The sequence below is a fragment of the Oenanthe melanoleuca genome, chromosome 28, assembly GCF_029582105.1.
Source record: "Oenanthe melanoleuca isolate GR-GAL-2019-014 chromosome 28, OMel1.0, whole genome shotgun sequence".
Taxonomy (NCBI): Eukaryota; Metazoa; Chordata; class Aves; order Passeriformes; family Muscicapidae; genus Oenanthe; species Oenanthe melanoleuca.
This window is the reverse complement of record NC_079361.1, coordinates 1,115,954-1,140,737: the sequence shown is the minus strand read 5'-3', so window position 1 is coordinate 1,140,737 and position 24,784 is coordinate 1,115,954. Positions and strand designations below refer to the sequence as shown.

Sequence of the window (24,784 nt, the reverse complement as noted above, 5' to 3'; positions counted from 1 at the left end):
GATTCCTGGCAGGTTTCTGCCTCCCTGCCCTGAGTAATTCCACTCATGTGATCCATTGTGCATTTGGGGAATGGCACTGCCTGGGTGGGGTTATTTCTCCCCATCCCTGCCCTGTGGCACCTGTGTCCAGGATTGCCACCAGCCATTCCAAAGTGCAGAGAAGCAGGGGGCTGCTGGCTTTATGGGATTGCAGTCATGGAATTGGATTGGAATAGTGGAAAGGATTGGGTTGGAAGGGATCTTAAAGCTCACACAGTTCCACCCCCTGCCATGAGCAGAGACACTCTCTGCTAGACCAGGCTCTTCAAGCCCTGTCCAACCTTGGACACGTCCAGGGATGGGGCACTTAACACAGACCTGTCTCTGTCCTGCCCTTCCAGCAAAACAAAATGGAAGACAGGTTGGATGAAGCCATCCACGTGCTGAGGAACCATGCTGTGGGCCAGACCTCTGCCATGCCCAGCAGCCACGGGGACATGCACGGGCTGCTGGGCTCAGCTCCTCCACACAGTGCGGCCGTGGGCAGCCTGGGCCAGGCCTTCCCCGCCTCAGTCATGGCCCTGGGCAGCAGGCACCCGAGTCTGGTGAGTGTGGGAGCTGGCAGGGACACGCTGGGGACACGTGTGGCATGCCCTGGCATTCAGGGGGATGCTGCCTTTGGGGCAGGAATAGCTCAGTGTGGTGCAGCTTGGGTCAGGTGTTGGCAGCGTTGAGTGACATGCACAGAAGTCACTTCCCATGTTCCTGCAAGGGAGAGTTGAGTCATAGAATCCCAGAGTGGTTTGGTTTGGAGAGACCTCAAAGCTCATCTTGTTCTACCTCCTGCCATGGGCAGGGACACCTTCCACTGCCTTGGGGTGCTCCAAGCCCCAGCCAGCCTGGCCTTAGACACTGCCAGGGATCCAGGAGCAGCCACAGCTGCTCTGGGGACATTGAGTCCACCCTTGACACCAGCTCTGTGTTGCCCTTCCCCTGTGCCCCTTCTTGGGGCAAACAGAGGTGATGAGAGAGCTGCTCTTCTTACCCTGCAACATGATTGGAAATCCCTCAAAATAACTTCAAGGCATCCCTGGAATATGCAGGGAGGAGAAGAGGGATCCAGTAGGTACAAGAGGGCCAGGTGTCACCAGGAATTCCCTGCTCTGAATGGTCTGGGCAGGCACCATGTCCCTCTGTGCACATGGAGAGTGCTGGTGTGTGAGGGCTCATTCCAGCTCCAGGGAATGTGATGGATCAAGGGTGCCCTGGGCACGTGGATCCTGGGGTCCCATGCAGGGTCACCTGGGTCCCCCCTTGTCTAGAGGTTGGTGACCACAGCAGCACATTTTTGGCAGAGCTGTTTGCCTGCTGCAGCAAACAGTGACACATCTCCAGTCTCCAGAGAAGCAGTTGTGATCACCCTCCAGGCTCCCTGGATTCTGCTCCTGAGCAGGGAATGGGACGTGTCCCCTGCAGGCTGCTGCCAGCTGGGGAGCCAGCAGGGCTGGCTCTGTCCTGTCAGTGCCCCCAGCCTGTGTGACACAGCCTCAGGGCTCAGGAGGGGCCCTCACTCTGCCTCCAGCCCCTTTGCAGCCAAGTCCATATTGCTGGGATGTCCCTTGCCCTGGTGGCACTGGGGAGGTGGCAGAAAGGGTGGTGCTCAAGGGACACAGGACACATGTCCTCTCTGGTGTGCTGGCCTTGCAGCAGGCACAGAGGGGCTTTTCCTTGGGGGTGGGGACAGCAGTGCCAGGGGCTCTGGGCTGGGTGCAGCTCCTGTTCAGAGCAGGGGGCTGCAGTGTCCCCACCACAGTCCCAGAGAGCTGGTGCTGGAGCAGGCTGGCTCTTCCTCCTGCATTCCAGAGCTTCGGGTGAGGGGAGCACAGGGCTGTGCCTCACCCTGGTCCGTGGGTGTCCTGGGGTGACTGCTCAGGTGAGTGTCCCACTGCTGTGACACTTCCCCCTCTAAGGCTCACTCTGCTCCTTGTGCTGCAGGTGGGAGGAGGCCACCCTGAAGATGGGTTGTCCAGCACCCCCAGCTTGCTCCACAACCATGTCACACTTCCATCCCAGCCCAGCTCACTCCCGGACCTCAGCAGGCAGCAGGACACGTACAGTGGTAAGGCAGCTCTGCACGGGGGCAGGGTGGGCTCACCTGTGCTAAGGGTCACCTGCTGGGGGTCTGGGGAGTCACCTGTGGGGCTTGCAGCAGCAGCCTGGGAGGAGATGGATGTCTCTGCAAGGCTGGTGCTTCCTTGCTGCATTCACAGGGCAGTTTCTACTTGGAGCCTTTTCCAGAGGTTTCACAGGGTCCCAGAATGATCTGGCTTGCATGGGACCTTAAAGCTCATCCTCTTCCACCCTCTCCCATGGGCAGGGACACCTTCCAAGTGTAACATCCAGCCTGGCCTGGAACACTCCCAGGGATCCAGGGACAGCCACAGCTGCTCTGGGCACCCTGTGCCAGGGCCTCATGACCCTCCCAAGGAAGAATTCCTTCCCAATATCCCATCTAACCCTACATGTTTGACCTGTGTTTTCCCATCCCTCTGACAGGTGTGGGTGCACAGTTCACAGTGCTCTGCTCTGTAGGTTGGGTTCCCAAACTGGAAGGTCTGGGAGTTCAGAGGGAGAACAGGGAGTGTCAGCAGGGCACAGCCAGCATCCCCTCCACCGTCCTGAGTGTGGAGCAGCAATGCAGGATGAGTTTTGGGTGGCACTGCAGGAGCAGGGCTGGGCACCCCCAGCCTCCTGTGTGGGCCAGGCCCCTCAGCTGTGCCTGTGGCTGTGTCTCTCTGCAGGCCTGTCCGGGGGGCTGGGGCGGAGCAGCGTCTCCTCAGGAACGAGTGAGATAAAGAGGGAGGAGAAGGAGGATGAAGAGAACACGTCAGTGGCAGATAACTCAGAGGAGGAGAAGAAGGAGCTGAAACCCTCCCGGAACAGAACAAGGTGCTCTTTGAACAGGTCTCTCCCTTCACTTCCTCTGTTCCCAGGCCAGGGGTGTTTGGGCTGGGGTCCAGCTGCCAGGACCCACCAGGCACTGAGCTTTGGCCTGGGGTCATCCTGCAGCACAGACCCCCAGCACCTGCCCACCCTGGAGCCTGGGGTGGTCTCACACAGTCTGGGCTCCTGCTGCTGCCCCAGGGGGAAGGGTCCCTGCCACCCTCCTGCTGGGGCCTGTCCCTGTGTCCTCAGGGTGTGCTCATGCTCCTAAAGCAGAGGGATGCACCTGATCCCCCACCTGCTTGTGTGATCACCTGGGGCTGTGCAGGGAAGGAGCAAGTGCTCAGCCCCAGTCAGACATGGTTTGAGCCCTTCCCTGCCTTGAGGCTCCTCTGCTCTCTGCCTTGGGCTCTTGTGTCCTCTGTCACATCCAGCCAGAGCAGTGGCAGTGGCTCAGGTAGAGTCCTTCAGCGTGTTGGCTGCTCTGTGGCCTCGCTACCAGCTCAGAGGCCTCACCAGGGTGCTGGTGCCCAGAGAGGCAGCACCAGCCCCACTCCTGCCCTGGAGGCAGAGGGCTGCATCTTCCCAAATTCCAGCTGGGGATTCCAGTGTTGGCCTTCACCTTGTCTGGGCCACCCTGCACTTTCCTGGCAACAAGCTCAGGCCTTAATCACATTGTGGTTTCTTTCTTTGCTGTTTAAAAACAAAACAAAAAAGAGGCAGAAGAAGAGCCTTAACTGCTTCTCTCCAAAGCCCCTGCGTGTCCCTGCACGTGGCACGGGCAGGTCCTGGCAGGGCACACGGGGGGTCGGCATCTCCGTGTGTCACCGTGTGTTTCTTGTCTGTGAGTTGACCAGTGCTGAGAGTGCACACGAGGAATGTCCCTGTCTCGTTCTTATTTTAAACCATTAGTCAAGATGAGGATGAGGAGGACGATCTTCTTCCCCCAGAGCAAAAAGCCGAGAGAGAGAGAGAAAGGAGGGTCGCCAATAATGCCCGTGAGCGCCTGCGGGTCCGTGACATCAACGAGGCCTTTAAGGAGCTCGGACGCATGTGCCAGCTGCACCTAAACAGCGAAAAACCGCAGACCAAACTGCTAATCCTACACCAGGCCGTATCAGTCATACTGAACCTGGAGCAACAAGTTAGAGGTCAGTGAGGGTCCCGGAGTGGTGATATTTTACGTACCTGATCGGCACGGGGCTGTCTGTCTGTCTGTCTCCTGTGACGTGCTGTGGTGCCTCGCACTGTCTCTCTCCCCTGTGGCCTTGGGGACCAACCCAAGGCTGTCGATGTCCTTTTTATTTTTATTTTTTTTGCCTTTTTTGCATCCATCCCTGCTGTTCCCTCCTTTGTCCCCCGCTGCCATGCGTGCTGCATGCTGGTCCCTGTGGGGACACCTGTGCCATCCTGCTTCCCCCAGCCAGGAGTGCTCAGTGCTTGGCCAGCAAAGTGACAGAAACCCCACTAGAAAATCTCCCAGAGGGGCCCAGCTCTGCCATCTCCAAGGGCTGCTCTGGGCACAGAGCCCATTCCTGTCCCCTCTGTGTGCCTGATGGGGCTCTGTGCTGCTGTCCCCTCTGTGTGGCACCTGGCAAAGCCCTGGCACCACGGGAGCTGTGCGAGGGCAGCGGGATCCCTGAGCTGAGCAGCCCTCACTGCCTGCAGTCACTGGTGTCCAGCACAGGCTGGGAGCACTGTGCACTCTGAGCCTGGAGCTGCCAGCAGGCACTGCAGGCTCTGCCCCTCACCTGGACACCTCAGGGCACCTCTGTCCCTTCCACACACGTGTGCACCGTGCTGTGTGTGCACCGTCCCAGGGAGGGCAGGAGGGCTGGCTGTCCTGCTGCCAGGACTGGCTGCTTTGTCCCCACCCCGCAGTGCATGCTCTGCTCTCCTGCTCCCCTGCAGCGGGTGCTGGGGCAGGATAACCCTTTCTCTCTGCAGAGCTGTCGTAACACGCGTCGGGGGCTGTGCCTGCCTGTGCTCCTCTCTGCTGGCCTTGCTGTGCCTTGATGTTGGAGTCCTTTGTGCCTCTCTTCAGTTTGTAATTTTTTGCCTTTCATAACGTATATTTTTTCCTGTCTTCTTTTTTAATTTCCCCTTCCTTTGGATTTTTTTTTTTTTTTAATTTCGAGTTTTTATTTTTTGGTTCTGTTCTTTCCAATCTCCTACAGACATGCCCCAGCCGTGACCTCTCGGTGGTCCCACTCTACCTTGTACTTGCTGCTCGCGGATCCCAGGCAGGACCGAGGGTGGGGCAGGGCTTAGGCAGAGCTGGCACCATGTTCACTTTGGTCTCCCAAGCTTGTCCCTTTTTAAACCCTTCCTGGAGGCAGCCAGGGAGGTGGCAGAGCCCTGCAGGCTCCCTCAGCAGTTGGTGCAGACAGGCAGTGTCCCCTCTGTGTGTTTGTGCTGCTTTCCAGGAGAGAATGGCACCTCACACCCCCTCTGGCAGCACTGCCATGGGCACGGGGCCATCAGGTCCCTGTGTGCCCAGGGGGGCTGCCAGGATCCTCCCACTGCCACAGCAGCTACAGGGAAAGGAGGAGACTGAGGAGTTTTAGGCTGGTTGGTGACCCCCAGGGGCACAAGGCAGCCGAAGCATCACACAATGCAAGCTGCCAGGGCTGGGGACACAGCTCTGTCTGCCCTGGTGTGACATCCAAGCCTGGCCTCTGCTGGGCAAGCCACCAGCCGGAACTGGCCACCAGCAAGGACCTGCAGCCACCAATCTGTGCTGGAGGAAGGATCTGGGATCCTGTGGGGGGGGCACAGGTGCCAGGATGGCCCTGTCCCCCAGCCTGTCCTGTGGAGAGAAGGTGGCAGTGCCAGCTGGGGCAGCGAGGAGGGGACACAGACAGGGCCAAGGCAGCCAGGAGAGGGTGCAGCAGGGACAGGGGGCAGTGCCTGCCTAGGGAGCCCCTGCTCCCCTTCCCGTGGCCATGCACTGTCAGAGGCTCTCCAGGAAGGCTCTGGCTCTGCAGCCCCTCTTTGCTAAAGGTTTATCCCCACATTGCTCCCCAGGAGCCCAAGGCCACAGGCTGTCCTCAGTATCAGGTCTCATCCAAGGACCCTCCTCAGACAGGTGTCTTCCTGCAAGAAGTTTTGCTCTGGGGGAGAAGGTCGTCTGGGCTCAAATTGGGGCTTTTGAGAGGTTGAGCAAGGCCACGGTTCAAGATGCTGCCAGCACAACTTTGCTTCTCCCCATCCCTGCCTGTGTCAGGCATCCCTGGGGTGCTGTCAGCAGTGAGGGCTCTCCCAGAGCTTCTGACTGTGCCTCGAAGAGAAAATTACCCCTTCTGGTGGGCTTTTGGCTGTGTGGAAAGATCAGGATTCAGTGTCTGTATCCGAGTCTGATCCTCAGAGCAGCCCTGGCTCCTGCTCCCAATGCTGCCCTGGCTCCTAAGAGGGTGCCAGGCCAGGCTGCTCCTGCTGCTGCAGCACCACTGCTCCAAACACCAGCACTGGGAGCTGCAGATGCAATTTGGGAAGCAAATCTTACAAAGAAGGATTTGCTTCCTGCCAAAATCTTTCCTTGGGGGATGATACCCGCCCCCAATCTTCGGGTTTCCAGTTGAAAACAAACAAAATTTTGCAGAGGGTAGAAGGTGTTGGTGGGTGATGCTGCATCAATGCCCACCCTTGTCCCCAGCGGCCCCTCCAGCCCTCTGGCCCTGTGCTGGCAGCACCTTCCCCGGGCTCACAGAGGTGACACAGCCTGGGCTGCTGTGGGCAGCACCCAGAGCAATGTGCTTTGCAAAGTGAGGCTGTTTGGGCCATTTCCAGTGGACACCCGGAGCACTTCCAGCACGGCAACATAGAGCCCCCCTCGGTGGCACCCCCTGACTAACCCCTGTGGTGCTGTGAACCCAGCAGTACAGACGAGGCCTTGTCACTGGAGGACAAAGATCTGAGGGACCGGGAGAGGAGAATGGCCAATAACGCCAGGGAGAGGGTGCGTGTGCGGGACATTAACGAGGCCTTTAAAGAGCTGGGACGCATGTGCCAGATGCACTTAAAAACGGACAAAGCACAGACCAAACTGATCATCCTGCAGCAAGCGGTGCAGGTCATTCTGGGCCTGGAGCAGCAAGTACGAGGTATGGTACCACTGGCAGGTGCATTTTGGGGCCTGTCTCTTCCCCTGTCTCTGCATGCTCGTGCTTCTCTGTCCTGCCTCCTGCTTTGCTGTGAGCTGTGTGTTTGCAGCGCCAGCAGCACCTCTGGGTGCTGAGCTCTCCCCAGCCCCGGCCCGGGGTGGATTTGAGGCTCCTCTCTCTCTTCGCTCGTGCTTAGTATGATTTGGCACCTGGATCCCATTAAGCAGCTTTGGAAAATTCAGTCCTCAGCTCTGAGTGCTGGCTGAGGCACTTGGGGGTTCCTGTAACAAGCACATGGAGATGCCCTGGCACAGGGTGCCCAGAGCAGCTGTGGCTGCCCCTGGATCCCTGGCAGTGTCCAAGGCCAGGTTGGACTGGGCTTGGAGCAGCCTGGGATGATGGTGGAAGGTGTCCCTGCCATGGCAGGGGGCTGAAACAAGATGGGCTGTAACATTCCTTCCAACCCAAACCATTCCATGATTCCATGTTTGAGTGGGGGTGCAGCTGGGCCTGGGGTTCTGCTTGAGCAGGGGCCTGGCAGGTTCCTGCAGGGACTGACTGCACAGTGCTCACCTCCTCCCACGGGCCTGCCTGGCACTGTCCCCGCTGTCCCTCTGGGGTGCTGTGCCAGGCTGATGCTGTTGCCCAGACTGAGGTTGCTCCCCGCTGCTGTTTTGGGCACAGAGCGCAATCTGAACCCAAAAGCCGCCTGCTTGAAGCGTCGGGAAGAGGAGAAAGTGTCCGGAGTGGTAGGAGACCCCCAGATGACACTGTCAGCTTCACATCCTGGTCTAGGAGACGGTCACAACCCTGTTGGACACATGTAAAGGTACTGTTCTCCACCTTGATCCCAGTGTGGGTCCAGCCTGTGCCCATGCCCTGCTGTGCTCTGTCTGGTCAGCCCCCCTCCCTCAGCAGCAGCCATGGCCCTGCTTCATTCCCCTGAAATCTGTGACCTGCAAGGCCTGGCACAGGGTGCCCAGAGGAGCTGTGGCTGCCCCATTCCTGAAGTGTCCAAGGCCAGGCTGGAGGGGCTTGGAGCAATCTGAGATAGTGGGAGGTGTCTCTGCCCATGGCAGGGATGGAATAAGATGAACTTTATTGTTCCTTCCAACCCAAGCCATTCCATGATTCTGTCTGTGTATCACGTGCCCCATGGACACCCAAAGCCTCTGCCCCACAGCACAGTGCAGCCCCATAGCTGGGATGGGGGGGGGTGGTTGGAGCTCTCTGAGTGGCCTCAGCTCTGTCTGCACCTCCCAGTCCTGCCCCCAGTTAGCTACTGGGAACAAGCAATTCCTTTTCCTTGTGAGAGGGAGTGGGCAGGTCCCAGAAATTACAGGCGAGTCAGAGAAAGTGAAAATCCCCTGGTAATTCTCTGATGGGCTGTTCCCATTTTTAAGGGAACCAGGAGCACCTGAGCAGTGCAGAGATGGTGGGGGGATTGAGCAGATCCAGGAGTGGTAGGTCAGGAGCTGATCCCATAGAGTGCCTGGAGAGTCCCTTGGTGTCCCCTGCCCCAGTGGGTGCCTGGGGGTGGCCTGACCAAAACAAAGGCAAAGCTCAGCTGCAGCCCTGCCCAGCCCTGCCAGGACAAGCTGCAGCAGGAGCCTTGGGGCCTGTGCAAGGAGCAGTTTTATTCTCATTTGGGTTCCTATCTTCAGACTTTTTTTTTTTTTTTTTTTTTTTTTTAGATCTTTTTGTTCCTCTGGATATGGAGATCTGTAGGAAGAAAACCCTTGGTGTGACCTGCAGCCCTGTTGAACCACAAACTGTAGTACTGCTCATACTGACACATGCAGACGGATCCTGGCGAGACGTAAGGGGTGGAAAAAACACTTTGTCAGAAACAAAACGGAAACAAAAAATTGCCTTAAGTATAAAGTGCAGAACAGTCAATACATATCACTCAGTTAGGAGGGGGTGGCGTGTTCTCTTGGCTTGTTCACAAGCAGCCAGCAGCAAAATTGTGCCTAAGCTTGATATTTCTTTTTTAAAAAAAAAGAACATTAGTTATGAGATTTTTTATGTAGAACAAATAGCAATGCCTTTTGGTTTTTTTTAGCTTCTTTTGCATATGTTTTGTAAGCAACGAAAAAATTTTTTTTTGTATAAAAACATGTCTTGTACCCTCCGCTTTTCTGCTGCTGTTTCTATAGTTAACGTTGCATCTTTAGGATCAACCAGAATATTAAAATTGTATTAAGAGAGACTGGATATAAAGAGAGGAATTCTCAGATTCGGCTCAGAAAGCCACTAAAAGCGAATGTAGCCACAGTGAGGGAATGTTCTTCCTTGCCTGGCTTGTACCTTCCATGACAAAAAAACAAACAAACTCGTGCTGAATTCACCATCTCTTTGCTTCGGCCACTTCTGATTTGGGAAAAGGAAGTTGAACAGCAAAGCGAGTGGCAGCAGAGCTCCCGCTTCCCCGGCGGTGACCGAGGTGACTCACCAGGTTTGCTTTGTTCCCGGAGATGCCGACGGGAGGACGAGCTGCTGGGACAGAGCAGCCCCGAGGGGAGGACGAGCTGCTGGGACAGAGCAGCCCCAGCTGGAGCAGAACCGAGGGACGGAGGCGCTTCCAGGTGAGCAGAGCAGCGAGGGACGCGCGGGGGAAGCGCCTCTTCCCAGAGCTGCTGGCGGCACTCGAGGAGCAGCACTGAACAAAGACCGAGTGAACAAAGCGGGGAAGAGGCAGAGGAGCTGGAGCACGGCAGCAGCAGCAGTGGATCCAGGGCCAGAAGCCAGGCAGCAGCAGCAGCAGCAGCAGCCATGAGGATGCTGGAGCAGGAGAGGAGCCTGGCTCACCCGTGGCTCACTCAGGCTCAGCAAAGCCGTGACCAGCAGCAGATCCCTTCGTGCAGCGCAGCCGCCGCCGTCGGGAATGCAGAGCGCTGCCTCGGGGAGAGGGGTGGCTTCACAGCCTGCTGTCACCTGCTGCCACATCTCCCAGGCACCCTGCGAGGCAAACTGAGCTCAGCACTGTGCCAGGGGCTTTGAGTCACCTGCCCCTGGGTTCCTCCCAGCGCTGGAAGGAGGGCAGCAGGAGTGCCTGTCCTGCACCACGTGCTCCAGCAGCCAGCCTGGGCCAGCCATCCCTTCACTCCAAGGGATTCCCCATCACTCCAGAGCACTCTGGAGTGCTCAGCAGGAGGAGGATCCCTGGCAGCCCCTCTGGTGCCCCAGAGGTGTGTAGAGCAAAGAGGTACTGCAGCAGCTGGTCTAGAGATGGCCATGGAAAAACATCCACCAGGAATTTACTCTTGTTTCTTCCCTCTCCTTCCTCTTCTGAAACATTTTGTGCCTGGTTCTTCCCAGCTCTGCAGAGCCCGGTCAGGCAGGATGGGACGTGGGTGCTGCTCTGGGGGATGTGGGGCTCTAACCCCTTTCCCCTGCAGGGTCCATCTCTGCTCTGTGCTGCTCCAGCCTGGGCTCCTGTTGCTTTGGCACAGGGAAAGGGAGGGACTGTGGCACTTCCCAGCACCCCCAGGCTTTGGCATAGCCTGGTGCTCCCCCATGCTCATGGCTGTGCTCTGTGCTGGAAGTGCTCAGGGCAGTGCTTATCTCCCTCCCACACCTGGGCACTGTGGTCTCAGCCCGTGGCAGCTCCAAGCTGAGCCACTCCAAGTGCCAGGGCAGGGTGGGACTGTCCCTGCTGCCCCTGGCCATGCCCTGGGGCTCCCCAGCACCCAGCCATTGCTCTGAAGCTTTTGGCTGCTCCTGGCTTTCCCCAGCTTGCTGCTCCCACCATTCCTTCTGCATGGTGAGACCTCAGCAGCCCCAGCTCTGTCCCTGGGAAGGCCAGGAAAGCTCCAGTGGTTCCAGTGGTTCCAGTAACCCAGGTTCTTCTTGCTTGTGTCAACAGACACATTTTAGCCTGATCAGCTGGTCAGGTTCCAACCCTGGCTGTTCCCTCCCTTTGTTCTTCTGGCTGCTGAAGCAGTGGGCAGGGAAAGGGATGAGGTTTTCCTCCATGTGTGACAGCCTTGACTCCCATTCATGCTCCAGAATGCAAATTGAAGGGCCCAGCAGCTGCTTTTTGTTTCATCCATGAGAGTTCCTGCTCCAGTGATGGGACAGTGCTGGGGCTGCAAAGTACCCACTGCTCAGGGGTTTTGGCTGGCTCAGTGCCCCTGTCCCAGGGCCAGGAGGGAAGGAGCAGTGTCCCAGCCCTGGAAAGCTTGAAACCCTACAAAAAATATTTTAAAGTGGTTCACAAACCCTTTGATTTTGCCCCAAGAGTTGGAGGTGGCAGTCATGGACAAATGGACTTAAATGGACTAGTCAAGAAAATTCCATAAATTCAACAAAATTGGAAATCTGAGAAGATTTATGAGTTGTTCACAAATTTGCTGAACTTCTTCATCCCCTCTGAGTCCTACAGCCAGGGAGGAATCCCAATGAGCCAGAGCCTTTTTCACTATGCCTGAATCCCCAGGCATTGCAACAAAAATGGGGCTTTTCAGCTGCATTTGGGTAGTTTAAGATGCTACTTTGACAGCAAATCCAGCCAACTTCCTTCCATGGCAAGCTTGGGTGAAGATCCTTGAGCACAAGCCCTAGGAGCCAGGGTTTGGAAAGATCATTTCATAAGCACAATGTAGGGGGTGGCAGTGCTCTCCCTGAAGCTGCCTCGATGGCACAGGGTGACACAGCTTTGTGTGCCAGCCCAGTGTGGCATCTCTGCTTTCCAGGTGCTCAGGGAACAATTGGGAAGAGCAGCAAGAAAAAAATCCTATGTCTTGCTCAGTGTGAACTAACCAGCCAGGGGAAGTGGCTTTTCTAAAAACAACCACTGCCAGGTGCTGTCCCCAAAGTACCACCAGCCCAGACCTGAAATGTCACCCTGTAGCAGTGAAACTCTTGTCCTCAGGTGTTGTGGTGAGCGAGGGCCAGGTCTGCACCCTCCCCAGCCCACAGCCCTGCTCCATTCCCCTGGGATCTTACAGATCCCCAGACCTGCTCCTCTGCCTGTCTGCCTGTCCCCACAGCCAGGACAGGTGTCACAGGTGGGTGACATGCTGTACAGTGCCATTTATTCCATTTTCTCCCTCTCTCAGCCTTTGCTTGCATGGCTGCTCCTGGGGACACGTGCCCTCCTCTTTGGGGGCCACTGAGCCCCCCCAGAGCTTCCTTCATCAGACAGGGGGCTGCCTTCCCTTCTGTGCAGTTTCTAGTTCCTCTTTCCCCAGGCTGCATCCCAGTGAAGCAGCAGAAGTGGGACACTGCCATGGGACATTTCTTGTGTCCCCAGCCCAGGGGCCTCTCTTGCCCCACTCTGCCAGCCCCTGTCTCCCTGCACACAAGCTGTGCATGCCCCAGTACTGGGGAGTGTCTGGAATCCAGTCTGTAAAATTGCAGATTTTTGTTTTTCTCCCTTTTCAAAGCAGCTGCAGCCTCCCATGGGGTGGTGCTCAGGCAGTGGTGGCAGCTCCTGCTCAGTGCCCCAGGGAACAGAATTCCAGCTGTTTGGCATTCACCCCTGCTGTGACCCCCATCAGATCTGCTCACAGCCCCAGCCAGCATCCTGGGGCTCTCTGCTCCCCTGCTGTCACAGCTATCCCATAGTGTGTTGGCAGGAAAGATGGAATCAAGCTGTGGTTTCCTCAGGAGGCTGCAATTCCAGAGTCAGTGCAGAAACTGTTCTCCAAGGTCCTTTGTGTCTCACCAGTGTCCCCACTGAAGCCTTTGGGCCCTTGCTGGTGGTTCCAGTTGTGGGGCCTCGAGAAACATGAGGCTTTGGAAACCCTCAATCCCCTGCACCCCCTGAGCTTTGCTGCCAGCTTTGGGGCCTGTGGAACCCGAGTTTCTCTTGCAGGCCCTGCTGTGCTGTAGTGGGGAGCCTGGGCCAGCTCCAGTTCCGTCCCTGGGCTTTGGGAGGTGGAGCAAAGCTGGGGATGGAGCTGGGCCAGAACAAGCCTTCAGCCCCCACCTGCAGTGCTGGCTAACCCAGAGCAAGCCCTGGCCACTGGACTCCCCCATTCCTGCCCAGCACCAGCAATAGCAAGGCCTATTTCCTGTACCCCGAGCTTGCACAAGGTCTTTGCCCTGTTAAAAATCCTATGCAAATCTTATCCCTCTCCCCTGTCCCAGGGTCTGCAGATCCCAGCCCAGCCCGTTCTCTCTGCTCCTGTCCATGATTGCTCCTGAGTTCCTGCTCCCTGCTGCCCTCAGGGTCCAGCTTCATTCCTGGCAGCTCCAAAAGCATTTTGAGACTTGTGCCCTGGAGCTGAGAGGGGGCAGATGAGTCTGTAGGAACATCCAGCTCACACTGAGCACTGAAGTGGAGGGGGCATGGCCTGGTCCTGGGGCTCCTCCACGCCCCCTTCACCCTCCTGTGCCTTTGGCTCGATGCTGGTGGGGCACTGCCAGCATCCTTCATGCCCCCAGCCCCTGAAAGGAGAAGCTCTGTTCCACCTTGTTGCTGCCCAGACTGCCCTGTTCTAACAGCTGAGCCTCAGGCTCGGCTGGGGCTGCTCTTCTTTCAGCCACTCCAAGCCTGAGGGGGTGTTTCCCTTCCTCCCGTGCTCCCCAGCCTCTCCAGCCAGCGTCTCTGAGCTGGTTCCCTCTGCAGAGGGGCAGCCATGCCAGCAGTGCCATCGGCTGGGCTGCAGGCAGGAGGGTTTGGGGGTGGGTGCTGCTGGTGTCCCACAGCACAGCTGCCTCTCCCTGCCCTGGAGCAGGTGCCAGGGGACCTGCTGCTCTGTACTTTGATTTCCAGGACAATTCAGCCCTTCTGGGGAGCCAGCACTGCTGTGCCTTGGCCTGCAGGACTCCACGGGGAGGTGGGCTCTGGTTAGGAGGGTGGTGCAGGCTCCATGTGACCGTCTGCCAAACCTTGTGTGTGTGACCGTCTTGAGCCCAGCTCAGGGCCAAGGGCAGTCCTGTCGTGGCTCTCCACACTGGTATCTCTGTTCCCCTGGTTTGGTACCCCTCCTGCTCCTCAGGGCTCTCCATTCCCACCTGGCCCAGGCCAGCCCTGCCACGGTGGAGGGTGAGGCTGTAACACAGCCCAGGACAGCGGAGCTCTGTGTGACTGCAGCACAGCTCGGGACAGCAGAGGGGTTCCTGCTTCCAGACAGGTGTGCTGGTCCCAAGGCCTTTTCCCCCAGAGCATCCCTGGGCTGTGCCTGGGCCACGGAGCTCCAGGACACCGCAGCTCCCCCTCCCCAGGGCCACGTCTTCCCAAATCACTCCAACCCAGCAGCTTTTGAGCCAACCTTGTACATGGGGAGGGAAGGAGCCACCCAGCAGGCACTGCTGGTGTGCCAGGAGAGGGAAGGAGGTGCCTGGTGAGGCAGCACAGGGAGGGTCCAACCCCACACATGGCAATGACCCCCTGGGTGCCCCCAGCTCCTGCTCCCTGGGGACACAAAGCATTCTTGGGATGTTCTTTCTCTATATTTTTGTAGGAATGGGGGTGGGAGAGCAGATGGATGATGCCTGCGGAAGTTGTTTATTTTTAACCCTGAAGAAAGTTTTGGGTTGTTTTTGGTTTTTGGCCTTTAAAATAAAAAATGGTCCTTGCTTTTGATGTTTATGCTGCCTACCTGTAAATCCAGATGTACTTAAGTGGCTGAAATCCTTGTTCTTAAATCAGATACACATTATAGTTTTGAACTATATATATAGTAAATATATATATATATATGCCTAACCCAGCAAAAAAAAAAAAAAAATAAAGTATTTGGGGGTGGGAAATGCGTTGCTCTTTGAAATGAATCACAATTGGGGGATGAAATTGTGTTTCTGAGTGCCTCAAGATATGAATTGTTTTCATTTTTTTAAATAATTTTATACAAGTGTCAAAACAGCTGGCTGGATTATTTGGAATTTTTAAATAATCCTAACTTTTTTAAAGTAGATTTTGAGAACTGTCCTGTATATAACAGTAATGTAGCAATAAATGTGACATTTTATAACAATATTACTTTTCTTATCCCCATGTGTGTCCTTCAGATGTTGTATCCCTAGGAATGAAAAGCTGGAATAAAGGCTTTGCCTTGTACTAAAAAACAAAAAAACAAAAGAAAACACCAGACAGGTTTTCAGACACTTGCTCTGGATGTGGATCCTGCCCCTGCATCACTCTTGTTTCCTTATCTCTGCCCCTGGGGAGCACCTACAAGTGGGAAATCCAGTTAAATGCCCCCAGCCCATCCCAGGAGCCCAGCACAGACTGGTGATGGGAGAAATTCATCAAATCAAAGTTAAAAAGACCTTTAAGATCATCAAGTCCAACTGTCAGCTGACAACTGACCCATGCCCCAAGCACCACATCCATTGTCTGAACACTGCCAGGGATGGTGACTTTACCCTTCTGCCCTGGGCAGTTCCAGTACCTGACAACCCTCTTTGTGAAGAAATTTGTCCTAATATCCAACCTAAACCTTTTCTGGCACAACTTGGGGCCATTTCCTCTCGTCCTGTCCCTTGTTCCCTGGGAACAGAACCCGACCCCCACCTGCCTGTACCCTCCTGCCCTTTGGGCTCCCATGTCCCCCAGGACTTCACAGAATTACAGATTGATTGGGGTTGGAAAGGACCGTAAGGCCCATCTCGTTCCACTCCTTGCCACAAGCCCCATCCTGCCTGGCCTTGGACATTTCCAGAGCCAAGGCATCTGCCTGGCAGCAGCCTTCCTTCCCCAGGTGTGCTGCCTGTGTTTTCAGTGTGCTGCTCTGGCTCGAGGCTCATGCAGAGCAGGACAAACAGACCCCACTAAGTGTTTCTGGCACAGCTGGTGACATCTCCCTTAGCCTTGGGTGCCTTCTCTCAGCAGTGAGGTAGCTCTGCCCTCCCCAAGCTGCTCTGGGTGCATGGAATGACAGTCTCTTAAACTCCATCATAAAATCACAGAATCATTAAGATGGCAAAACACTTTGAAGATCACCCAGTCCAACCATTAACCTGGCAGCACTGCCATGTTCACCACTAAAAATGTCCTCAAGAGCCACATCCACACATTTTTTGAATGCTTTTAGGGATGGTGATTCCACCACTGCCCTGGGCAGCCTGTGCCAGCAGTTCACAACTCAGATCCAGACGAGGGAGAAGTGTGTGCTTGGAGCAGCCTGGGAGATGGAGGAGCAGAAAGCAGGAGAGTGCCAGTGTCCAGAGCAGGCTTGGGCTGGGAGAGCTGGTGAGGACTGGAGCAAGGAGCAGCACAGAGGAGTTGCTGAGAGCACACACCTTGCCAAGATGAGAGCAGTGGCCACCAAGTGAACTTGCACTCCCTGGAGATGAGTCCTACCAGCTGGAGATGAGCTGGGATGAGACTACCAAATCGTGTGGGCAAATGGCACATCATGTTCACACTGCCAGACAAGCACAGAATCATGGAATGCCTGGGTTCTAAGGGATCCTAAAGCCCATCCCATGGGCAGGGACCCCTTCACTATCCCGGGTTGCTCCAAGCCCTGTCCAGCCTGGCCTTGGACACTTCCAGGGATCCAGGGGCAGCCACAGCTGCTCTGGGGTATCTGTTCCCCTGTTCCTCTTGCATGTTCATGAGAGGCTGAGCAGGCTCCCAGCAGAGCCTGGGGACATTACGGAACTGATGGTGATTTTATGACCCTCTCCTGAAATAGCTGGCTGGAAACTCCCTCTCCTGTTGGGGGACACTGAGTGGCCGTGACAGGAGGGTTTGGAGGCACTAATGGGCGCTGGGGAAACCGCTTGGGCAAGGGGGCAGCACAAGAGGCTGAGCAGCAGTGTCAGCTCAGTGCCAGCACTGCCACCCCTCAGGGCTCGTGTCCCCTCCCCAGCCTGGGGACATCCTGTCCCCTCCGGCCTCATGTCCCCTCTCCAGGGCAGGGGCAGCCTGTTCCCCACGGAGCTGCTGTGCTCTCTCCGCTGTGGGGACAGCCCGTCCTCGGCCCGTGTCCCCTCAGGGTTCGCGTCCCCCCTCCTGCACAGAGACAAGCCCGTCCTCTCAGGACTCGCGTCTCATCAGGGCCCGTGTCTCATCAGGGCTGCTGTTCCCTCTCCAGCGTGGCGACAGCCCGTCCCCTCGGCCCGTGTCTCCTTAGTCCCCGTGTCCCCTCAGGGCCCGTGTGCCCGCTCCCCACAGGCACGGCCGCGGCCCCTCAGCCCCGCGCGGGCCCGTCCCAGTGCCCGTCCCGCCCCGCCCCGCCCCGCCCCGCCCCGGTCCCAGCCCCGCCCCGCCCCGGCCCCAGCCCCGCCCCGCCCCGGTCCCAGCCCCGCCCCGGTCCCAGCCCCGCCCCGCCCCGGTCCCAGCCCCGCCCCGCCCCGGTCCCAGCCCTGCCCCGCCCCGGTCCCAGCCCTGCCCCGCCCCGGTCCCAGCCCCGCCCCGCCCCGGTCCCAGCCCCGCCCATCCCCGGTCCCAGCCCCGCCCATCCCCGGTCCCAGCCCCGCCCCGGTCCCAGCCCCGCCCCGCCCCGGTCCCAGCCCCGCCCCGGTCCCAGCCCCGCCCCGGTCCCAGCCCCGCCCCGCCCCGGTCCCAGCCCCGCCCCGGTCCCAGCCCCGCCCCGCCCCGGTCCCAGCCCCGCCCCGGTCCCAGCCCCGCCCCGGTCCCAGCCCCGCCCCGCCCCGGTCCCAGCCCCGCCCCGGTCCCAGCCCCGCCCCGCCGCAGCCCCGCGCGTGCTCGGAGCGGCCCCGCCGCCACGGCCGCGCCGGCGCTCGGGGTCACTTTGAGGCGGCGCCATCGCCATGTTGAGCCAACTGCTGGGGCCGCGCTACGCGCAACTGCTGCAGACCTGGTGAGGAGGGACCGGGCTGCCCACCCGGGCCTGCCCGCTTGGACCGGGGCTGTCTGCCCGCTCCGGCCCGGGGTGTCTGTCCGCTCCGCCCCGGGCTCTGCGCTCCCCTCAGCGCGTCCTCCGCGCACTGTGGGAGCCTGAAGGGCGTCCCGCCCCTTCCCCAAGCGGTGCCGAGGCCTCCCCGTCCCCTCCGCGTCCTGGGAGGGTCTCGGGCCTGTCCTGGGTGCGGAGCGGCGCTCGGGCCGGGGCTGAGGGGCCGGGGAGCCGCGGAAAGGGCTTGCGGCCCGCCCGGCGCTGGCTGTATTTCACATTTATAAATACAGCAGTGCCCCTGGGTGCCCTTTGCAGGGCTGTGGGAGACAAAACGAAGTTTTGTCGGGGGGGGGCAGAACGACGCGATGTGACTGCAGCAGGGTATGGCAGTGTGACTCCTCTTTGCTGAGTGGTTGTCTTTTTAAGTAAAAGGCTATGACCTTTCTCCTGTCAAATATCTTAACTGAGGACTAATGTGTCTGTGAGGTTATTTCAGTATTTCTGTGCCCAGTTTGGTCACCACAAGGTCAAAGGAGGGACCCGGAGCTGGGGAAGGGCTGAGGAGCAGCTGAGGGCACTTGGCTCGTTCAGCTGAAGCAGAGGAGACTGAGGGGAGACTCCTGGGGGCTGCAGCTCCTGCCGAGGGAAGGCAGAGGGGCAGGGGCTGAGCTCTGCTCTGGGACAGGGCCAGGAGCCCAGCAAGGGCTGGAGCTGTGTCAGGGCTGGCATGGAGCTCAGGGAAAGGTTCTTCCCCCCGAGGGTGCTGGGCACTGCCCAGGCTCCCCAGGGAATGGTCCCGGCCCCAAGGCTGCCAGAGCTGCAGGAGCGTTTGGACAGCGCTCTCAGGGATGCTCAGGGTGGGGCTGTTGGGGGCTGGGCAGGGACAGGGGCTGCACTGATGGTCCCTGAGGGTCCCTTCCAGCTCAGGATATTCTGGAATTCTAAGCTTTTTTTCCTGATTGAGGTGATTTTCTCAGCTACCTCAGCCCTGAGCATTTTCCAGGCTTGTCACAGTGCTAATTTTTTGTTTACCTGGGTGTGTGTCTCTTCTTTAGGACCCCCACCCTCGTGACATGGGGTGGTGTGGCTGGTGTTGGTGTGATCTGGGCCACAGACTGGAAGCTGGTCTTGCAGTACGTTCCCTACATCGGCGGCAAGTACAAAACTGAAGACTGAGCTTCCCTCTAATGGTGAGTTTTGTTTGTGCATCTCTTGGCTTAATCAATAGAATTATAAAATCACAGAATCCCAGATGGTTTTGGGTTGGAAGGACCTTAAAGCTCATCCTGCTCACCCCCTGCCATGGGCAGGGACACCTTCCACTGTCACCTTTTACAGATTGCTCCAAGCCCTGGCCAGGACAACCTGGCCTGCAATACTTGAACACAGTAACCCTGTGTTGGTGTAACAGTGGATGTTTCCTCTTTGCCTGGGGCATAATCAAATTTTTTTTTAACTTTTTTAGTGGAGCTTCACAGAGCACCAGAAAGGTGAAATATTCATTACAATATGTTTTTCAAGTGATTAATTTGCAAGCAGCAGGTTTTCCACAACATAATGTGGAAATTTCTGCATATGATGTGTGACCTCTTAAGAGGTCAAGTCAAGCTAACTTTGAACTTTTGATGTATCTGTTTCTCTTCCTGAGCAGAAGGGCTACAAGCTCAGGACTACTTTTGTGACTATGCAAGTTCAGGCTCCTTTCTACTCCTTGTGACTGGTATTAAAAGTAAATTGAATTTTCAGAGCTGGTGACTGTGTTCCACAAATACCTTTGAAGATTTGATTTCTCAAGGTTATTTTCCTTCTTTAAATGCGTATCAGAAGTGCTGTTTTGAATATTCTGAAAGTTTGGCCATTCCTAAAGCTGAAGCAGCAACTAGACAATCCTTCTATTGGGGCTCTAACTGCTTTTTCTTTCTAGTAGGCAGGCCTCAGATTTTTTTATTCCTTGCTGCAGATAGAAGGGAATCAGGAAGATTTTTCCATTCATTAAAGGATGGTAATGGGGAAACTGAGTCCAGAGAAAACTGTCCACCTAAGTGTTTGTTTCTGCTGGTCAGAATAACAGTTACATCTAAATGTTGATTAATGAAAGTGAGTTACTTGTGTTCCAGCTACACAGTATTTTGTAGGGAAGTCAGTTTGGAAAGCACAGACAGTACTTTTTAAATCTTTTTTCAGCAAGAGTTGTTGCAGTTTAAACAATTTACTGTTTGCAAACTTGATATTGCACAGATCCTTCTGTAACCGAGAGAGGAATGAAACTTGTCTTGGAAGTCAGCTGAGCTGGAGTGGAGGCATTTTGGGTCATTGTGATGTTTACAGAAAAGTCATAGAAGCATAAAATTACAGACTGGTTTGGGTGGGAGGGTCCTTAAAGCCCTTCAGTGCCACCCCCTGCCATGGCAGGGACACCTTCCACTATCCCAGGCTGCTCCAAGCCCCGTCCAGCCTGGAGATGGAGAAAAGTTTTCAAGTGGAAAAGCTCTCAAGTTATGTAGGGGCAATTAAATTACTTTCTAAGGGCTTTCCTTCCTTAAAAATTGTCAGTAGTAGTAACACAGCTCTGTTCTTGAGCCAACAGTCAGTGTTTCCCATTTTGAAGTAAGAACTTTGTGTGTCAGTCCTCTGGAAAGAGGAGCAGAGAAAGGGGATGTGTCTGTGGTGGCCTGTGCTCCCTTCCAAAGGGACTCCAGGCCTGCCACCCGCACCCAGATCAGCTCCTGTACCAGAACTTCTGCCTGGATACTGGAGGCTTTTGAGATCTCTGCTGTGGCACTGTGCAGGAAGCTGTGCTTAACCACTGTCTGTGTTTGTTGTAGGACTGTCACTGCTGGAGAGTGTTTGGAGCATCCGTCCGCTGAGACCCTGCTTGGGGTGACCCTGAAATGCCCAGTACAGATTCTGCAACAAGTTGTGATCTGTCTGTCTGTCTGTCTGTCTCATGAACAGCTGTGAGCAAATTCACCTTCACTGACCACTTCCTCTGAGCACTTTCCCAGCACACCTTGCCTTGATGGGAGTAATTTATAAACCTGGTGTCCAAAATAAACCAAGTGAATGATTTTGGGGGGGTTGGGTTTTTGGGTTTTTTTGGGTGTGTTACCTTCTTAGTCCACATTCTTAAGACCAGACTCCTGGTTTGGTTTTGAGTTATAGAATCATGGAATCACAGACTGCTTTGGGCTGGGACACCTGGCACTATCCCAGATTGCTCCAAGCCTTGTCCAACCTGGCTTGGAAACTTCCCAGGGATCCAGGGGCAGCCACAGCTGCTCTGGACACCCTGTTATGTCTTCAGCTTCTTGGACTGTGTAGGACTGCCACATGTTTGTCTCTTTTCCTGTGTAGATTCCTTGGGAATCAACCACTGGCTGCTAGGGTACTGGGTTTGATGATTTATTTATATAAATTACAGTTCTTGAGCTACTCTTAGGGATGTGTTGATTTTAGGCTCATCATTCCTGGATCACTATGGCCTCATGGATACAGTTAACTTTTCACAGTCCATATTGCAGAATTTCATGGTAACAGATTCCTGAAATTTAGTTTAAAGAAAGGATTTGGAGTTTTTAACATCAATCCATGGACCACTTAAATGGTCTATTTTTGAAGCTTTTCTGACTTCATCTAGGGGCTTGAGGAAGGCTGGCCTCAAATCCTGGATGTCTTTCTTTGTACCAGGATGAAAAACAGGAGTTCAGGGAACTGTTTAGTTCTTGTCTTGGGATTTGAGTAGTAAAAGAATGTAAATCCTCAATTCATAGATCTACTTATTTGTGAACTTAAATCAGTGATGCAACAACCCCCAAACACAGGCCCTTAGGTGAGAGTTCCTAGCTGTTAGAAACCCCCTACCACAACCCTTCAGCTGAGAGAGTTTCTAGCTGTTAGTAAAAGGAAGATTGAGGATTAGTTTGCTCTGGTCTCTGCCACTCAGCCACAGATGACTCAGACTCAGGGTTCATCCCTTTTCACAAAGACCAGAATTTACAAACAAACTTTCTCTGTGTGACAACAGGGTCACTGTTTGTTCTCTGTTTAGTTCCCAATTTCATCTTACTAGAATGTTTGGCTGTAATGCAAGGTTTGAATCTCTTTAGGGTGAAATCCCGGTTGTAGCTGTGCTGCCTGTGTGTCACTGTCAGGGCTGTGTCACCCTCAGGGATGTTTTCTATGGAAAACTCTTGGAAAACCTGCCCAAACAGTGGCACTACACAGGACACTTGGATTACTTAATTAACAGTAAAATTTCTAAGTGTTGCTTCAGCAGCTTCACTGTTAATTAATTGGGGGCAAAGAATATCATTTTCACATGCAAAAACTGCCTTTGCTGCTTTTCTGTGTCTACTAAGATGCAATCACAGAATCCTGGAATATCCTGAGTGAGAAGGGACTCACAGGGATCCTCAAGTCCAGCTCCTGGCCCTGCACAGACACCCCAACAATCCCACCCTGAGCATCCCTGAGAGTGGTGTCCAAACTCTCTTGGAGCTCTGGCAGCCTTGGGGCAGCTTCCCTGGGATCTGATGGAACAGAAGCTTCTGGAACAATGAGATAGCAGTGCTGGTTCCTCAGGCTGTGCCTCCCTGCTGCAGCCCTGCTCCTGACTGACCTGCAGGAGGCCAAGGCCTCAGCTGAACCTCAGCATGCTGAGAGTGCAGCCTTGACAAGAGCAGCCCTCTGCCATGTGTGGGGGTGTTCATACTGGTCATTCCCAGCCCAATGCCTGAAAAGTGGATATTCTTGGAAAGTGGATGTTCTGTCAGCCTGTCCTTGCACAGCAGCAGGATTGTAACCTCAGCTCTGGCCAGCTCAGTCCCTGCTCTTGCTTGACCTGTGTAACACACCTGGACAGGATAGGTGTAACCTGCTGCTTCAGGAGTTCCCTGGTTTTGCCTTGTCCCTTGGGTGAGTGACCTGTTCCCATGGCTTGGAGTTCTTTGGGAAGCCTGAAGCTGGGGGTCTGTGGTGTCCATCTGTCTGAGGAGCCTGGGGTCCCCAAGCTGCCAGTCAGTGTGACAGTCACCTTTACACAGCCCCAGTGGTAGAGCTGTGCCCAGCAGGTGAGATGAGGTGCTGAAAGGAGAAAAACATATTTAAAATCCCAGCTGTGTGCACAGGCAGCACTGCAAGGAGTGTACAGACCTTGGATTTGTTTGGAGATTGTTCAGCTCCTTGTTCTTTGTGCAGCATTTCCAGTGCTGGATTTATTGCTAATTAACCCTAGGATTAGTGTATAACTGTTTTAATTGCTATATTTCTCTTGCTACAAGAGCAAGAAACACTTGAAAATGCCTTCTACATTCTTGGGCAAGTCTCTGTTAAATTTCAAATAATTACTGTTCAAGTGACATGGGTGATCTTTCTAATTTTTAATATCCTAGCTTTGCCTGTCTTCTGACAGTTAATTGTTTTCATAATGAGCTATGAATACCACATATGTTAGAGGGACAAATTCAAAAACAATTTGGTTTTTTGTTTTCCCTGTCTGTCAAGGGGGAAAGACAGAGGGGAAAAAGCCTCCCCTTCCAAACCTGGAGAGGGCACAGAGGTAGCCTTGGATTTGCAGGTTGATGATGTAACTTTGCAAGAGCCCTTAAGAAAAGGGAGGCTTTGCATTCCTGTCTGCCTCTTCCAAGTGTTTGTCCTCGAGGAATGTGCAAGTGGAGGTGGGACTGGGGTTTTTACTGCAGCCAGCTCAGCACTGTGAGCCTGCAACAGCCCTTGTTGGTCTCTCCTGGTGGAAGAGCCTCTGCTGGGGCTCCTGAGTTGGGAATTCCATGGCCAATCCTGCTCTGTAATAAGTTCCTCAGTTGGCTCTGGGAGTGCAGAGTAGGAAGCTTCAAACCAGGGATACCTGCAGAGTGAAATCAAGAGTTTGTGTCAGGATATCCTGCTGCTTCCTTCCATGCCCGACAACAACTTTGGTTGTTGATTTTGGTTATTTTTTTGATTATCTGCTCATCCTGGGGCAACACAGAGTCTCTGGAAGCTGCATCCACTTTCAGCTGGTGGTTATACCTGCAAATACCTCACCTTGGCAGTGTTCCCAGAGGAGCACTGGAATATTTTCCCTTCGCCTCAAGAGTTCATTTCTACCCAAACATTTCACGCAGTCCTAGAAGAGAGTAAATGTTTCCCTTCCACAAACCAGTGCCAGCTGCTAGTGAAAACGGGTTTTCTACCTCCTGATACTCTCAGCTCCAGGTCCAGAGGACATTTCAGGGATCCTCTTCCATATCTAAACTCACAGCTCCAATTGCTCCCAGCTCTGCCAGTTCATTGGTAAAAAACACAACTGGAGGTTTCACCGTGCTTCAGTTTCCTTTTTGCACTCCAAAGCTCCATGTCAGTACAAGTTTTTGGTTACAACAGTATCAGTTGAGCTGGATTGTGAGGTTTGGGGTGTTTTTAGTTTAAAAAAAAACAAAAGAGAAGTGCATTTATGGAAAATACAGTGGGTTTGATCAATAGTGGGAATTGGAAGTTTTTCATCTCTTTTGTGCAAGATTGCAGAAAATAATACTAGTGGCAAACCGAGATATTTCCTACCTGTGAGCCCAGAGGAGAAAACATCAACTACCACACCCCAGTCCCGGGGAACTGGAATGACTTCAGGGCAAAGCTCAGCATTGATCAAATTAAGAGCCACCCTCATGGATCTTAAATCTTTTTAAACAAAGCAAATGTAACCCAGCACCCACTGTCACACCTGGCTCTTGGAAATTGTTTCCAGTTTGGGCCGCAGTCTGGGCAATTTGCAGCCCATTGTGGGGGTGGGGGCTTCCCTCCATCCATGACACGTCTCACTTCCTCCCTCGCTCTCCTGCTGCTTTTCGAACGAGGGAGTTTGAAACGAGTGAGTGAGCCTCGACTTGAAAAAAGAAGGTAATAAGTAATTCCTAACGTGTGATGTTTAACGATGGCCAGTGCCGGTTCTTGCCCTGGGGTGGGGAACCCCAGTAGGGATGCAGGGATGCAGGGACAGGCTGGCAA

The 24,784-nt window shown here is 55.0% G+C and overlaps 2 protein-coding genes across 15 annotated transcripts in view; both read left to right on the top strand.

Annotated features, from left to right (window-relative positions):
- Nucleotides 1–9,154, top strand: part of TCF3 (transcription factor 3) — an 82,530-nt gene extending 73,376 nt beyond the window's left edge. For 5 of the 14 annotated variants that reach the window (XM_056512558.1, XM_056512545.1, XM_056512546.1 and 2 more), the window contains 6 exons: nt 381–584; nt 1,975–2,098; nt 2,781–2,943; nt 3,835–4,073; nt 7,710–7,854; nt 8,720–9,154. In XM_056512558.1, the coding sequence (XP_056368533.1) occupies nt 381–584; nt 1,975–2,098; nt 2,781–2,943; nt 3,835–4,073; nt 7,710–7,852 (873 nt within the window). In that variant the 3' untranslated portion in view covers nt 7,853–7,854; nt 8,720–9,154. Of the gene's footprint in view, nt 1–380; nt 585–1,974; nt 2,099–2,780; nt 2,944–3,834; nt 4,074–6,798; nt 7,026–7,709; nt 7,855–8,719 lie in introns of all 14 variants that reach the window. The other 9 variants (XM_056512554.1, XM_056512560.1, XM_056512553.1 and 6 more) reach the window with 4 other exon arrangements.
- Nucleotides 9,155–17,641: 8,487 nt separating this feature from the next.
- Nucleotides 17,642–20,850, top strand: LOC130264403 (cytochrome b-c1 complex subunit 10). The gene is made up of 3 exons (XM_056512543.1): nt 17,642–17,749; nt 18,838–18,972; nt 20,608–20,850. Exons 1-2 carry the CDS (start codon nt 17,700–17,702, stop codon nt 18,956–18,958), a joined length of 171 nt encoding a protein of 56 aa, XP_056368518.1. The 5' UTR covers nt 17,642–17,699; the 3' UTR covers nt 18,959–18,972; nt 20,608–20,850.
- Nucleotides 20,851–24,784: the final 3,934 nt, after the last annotated feature.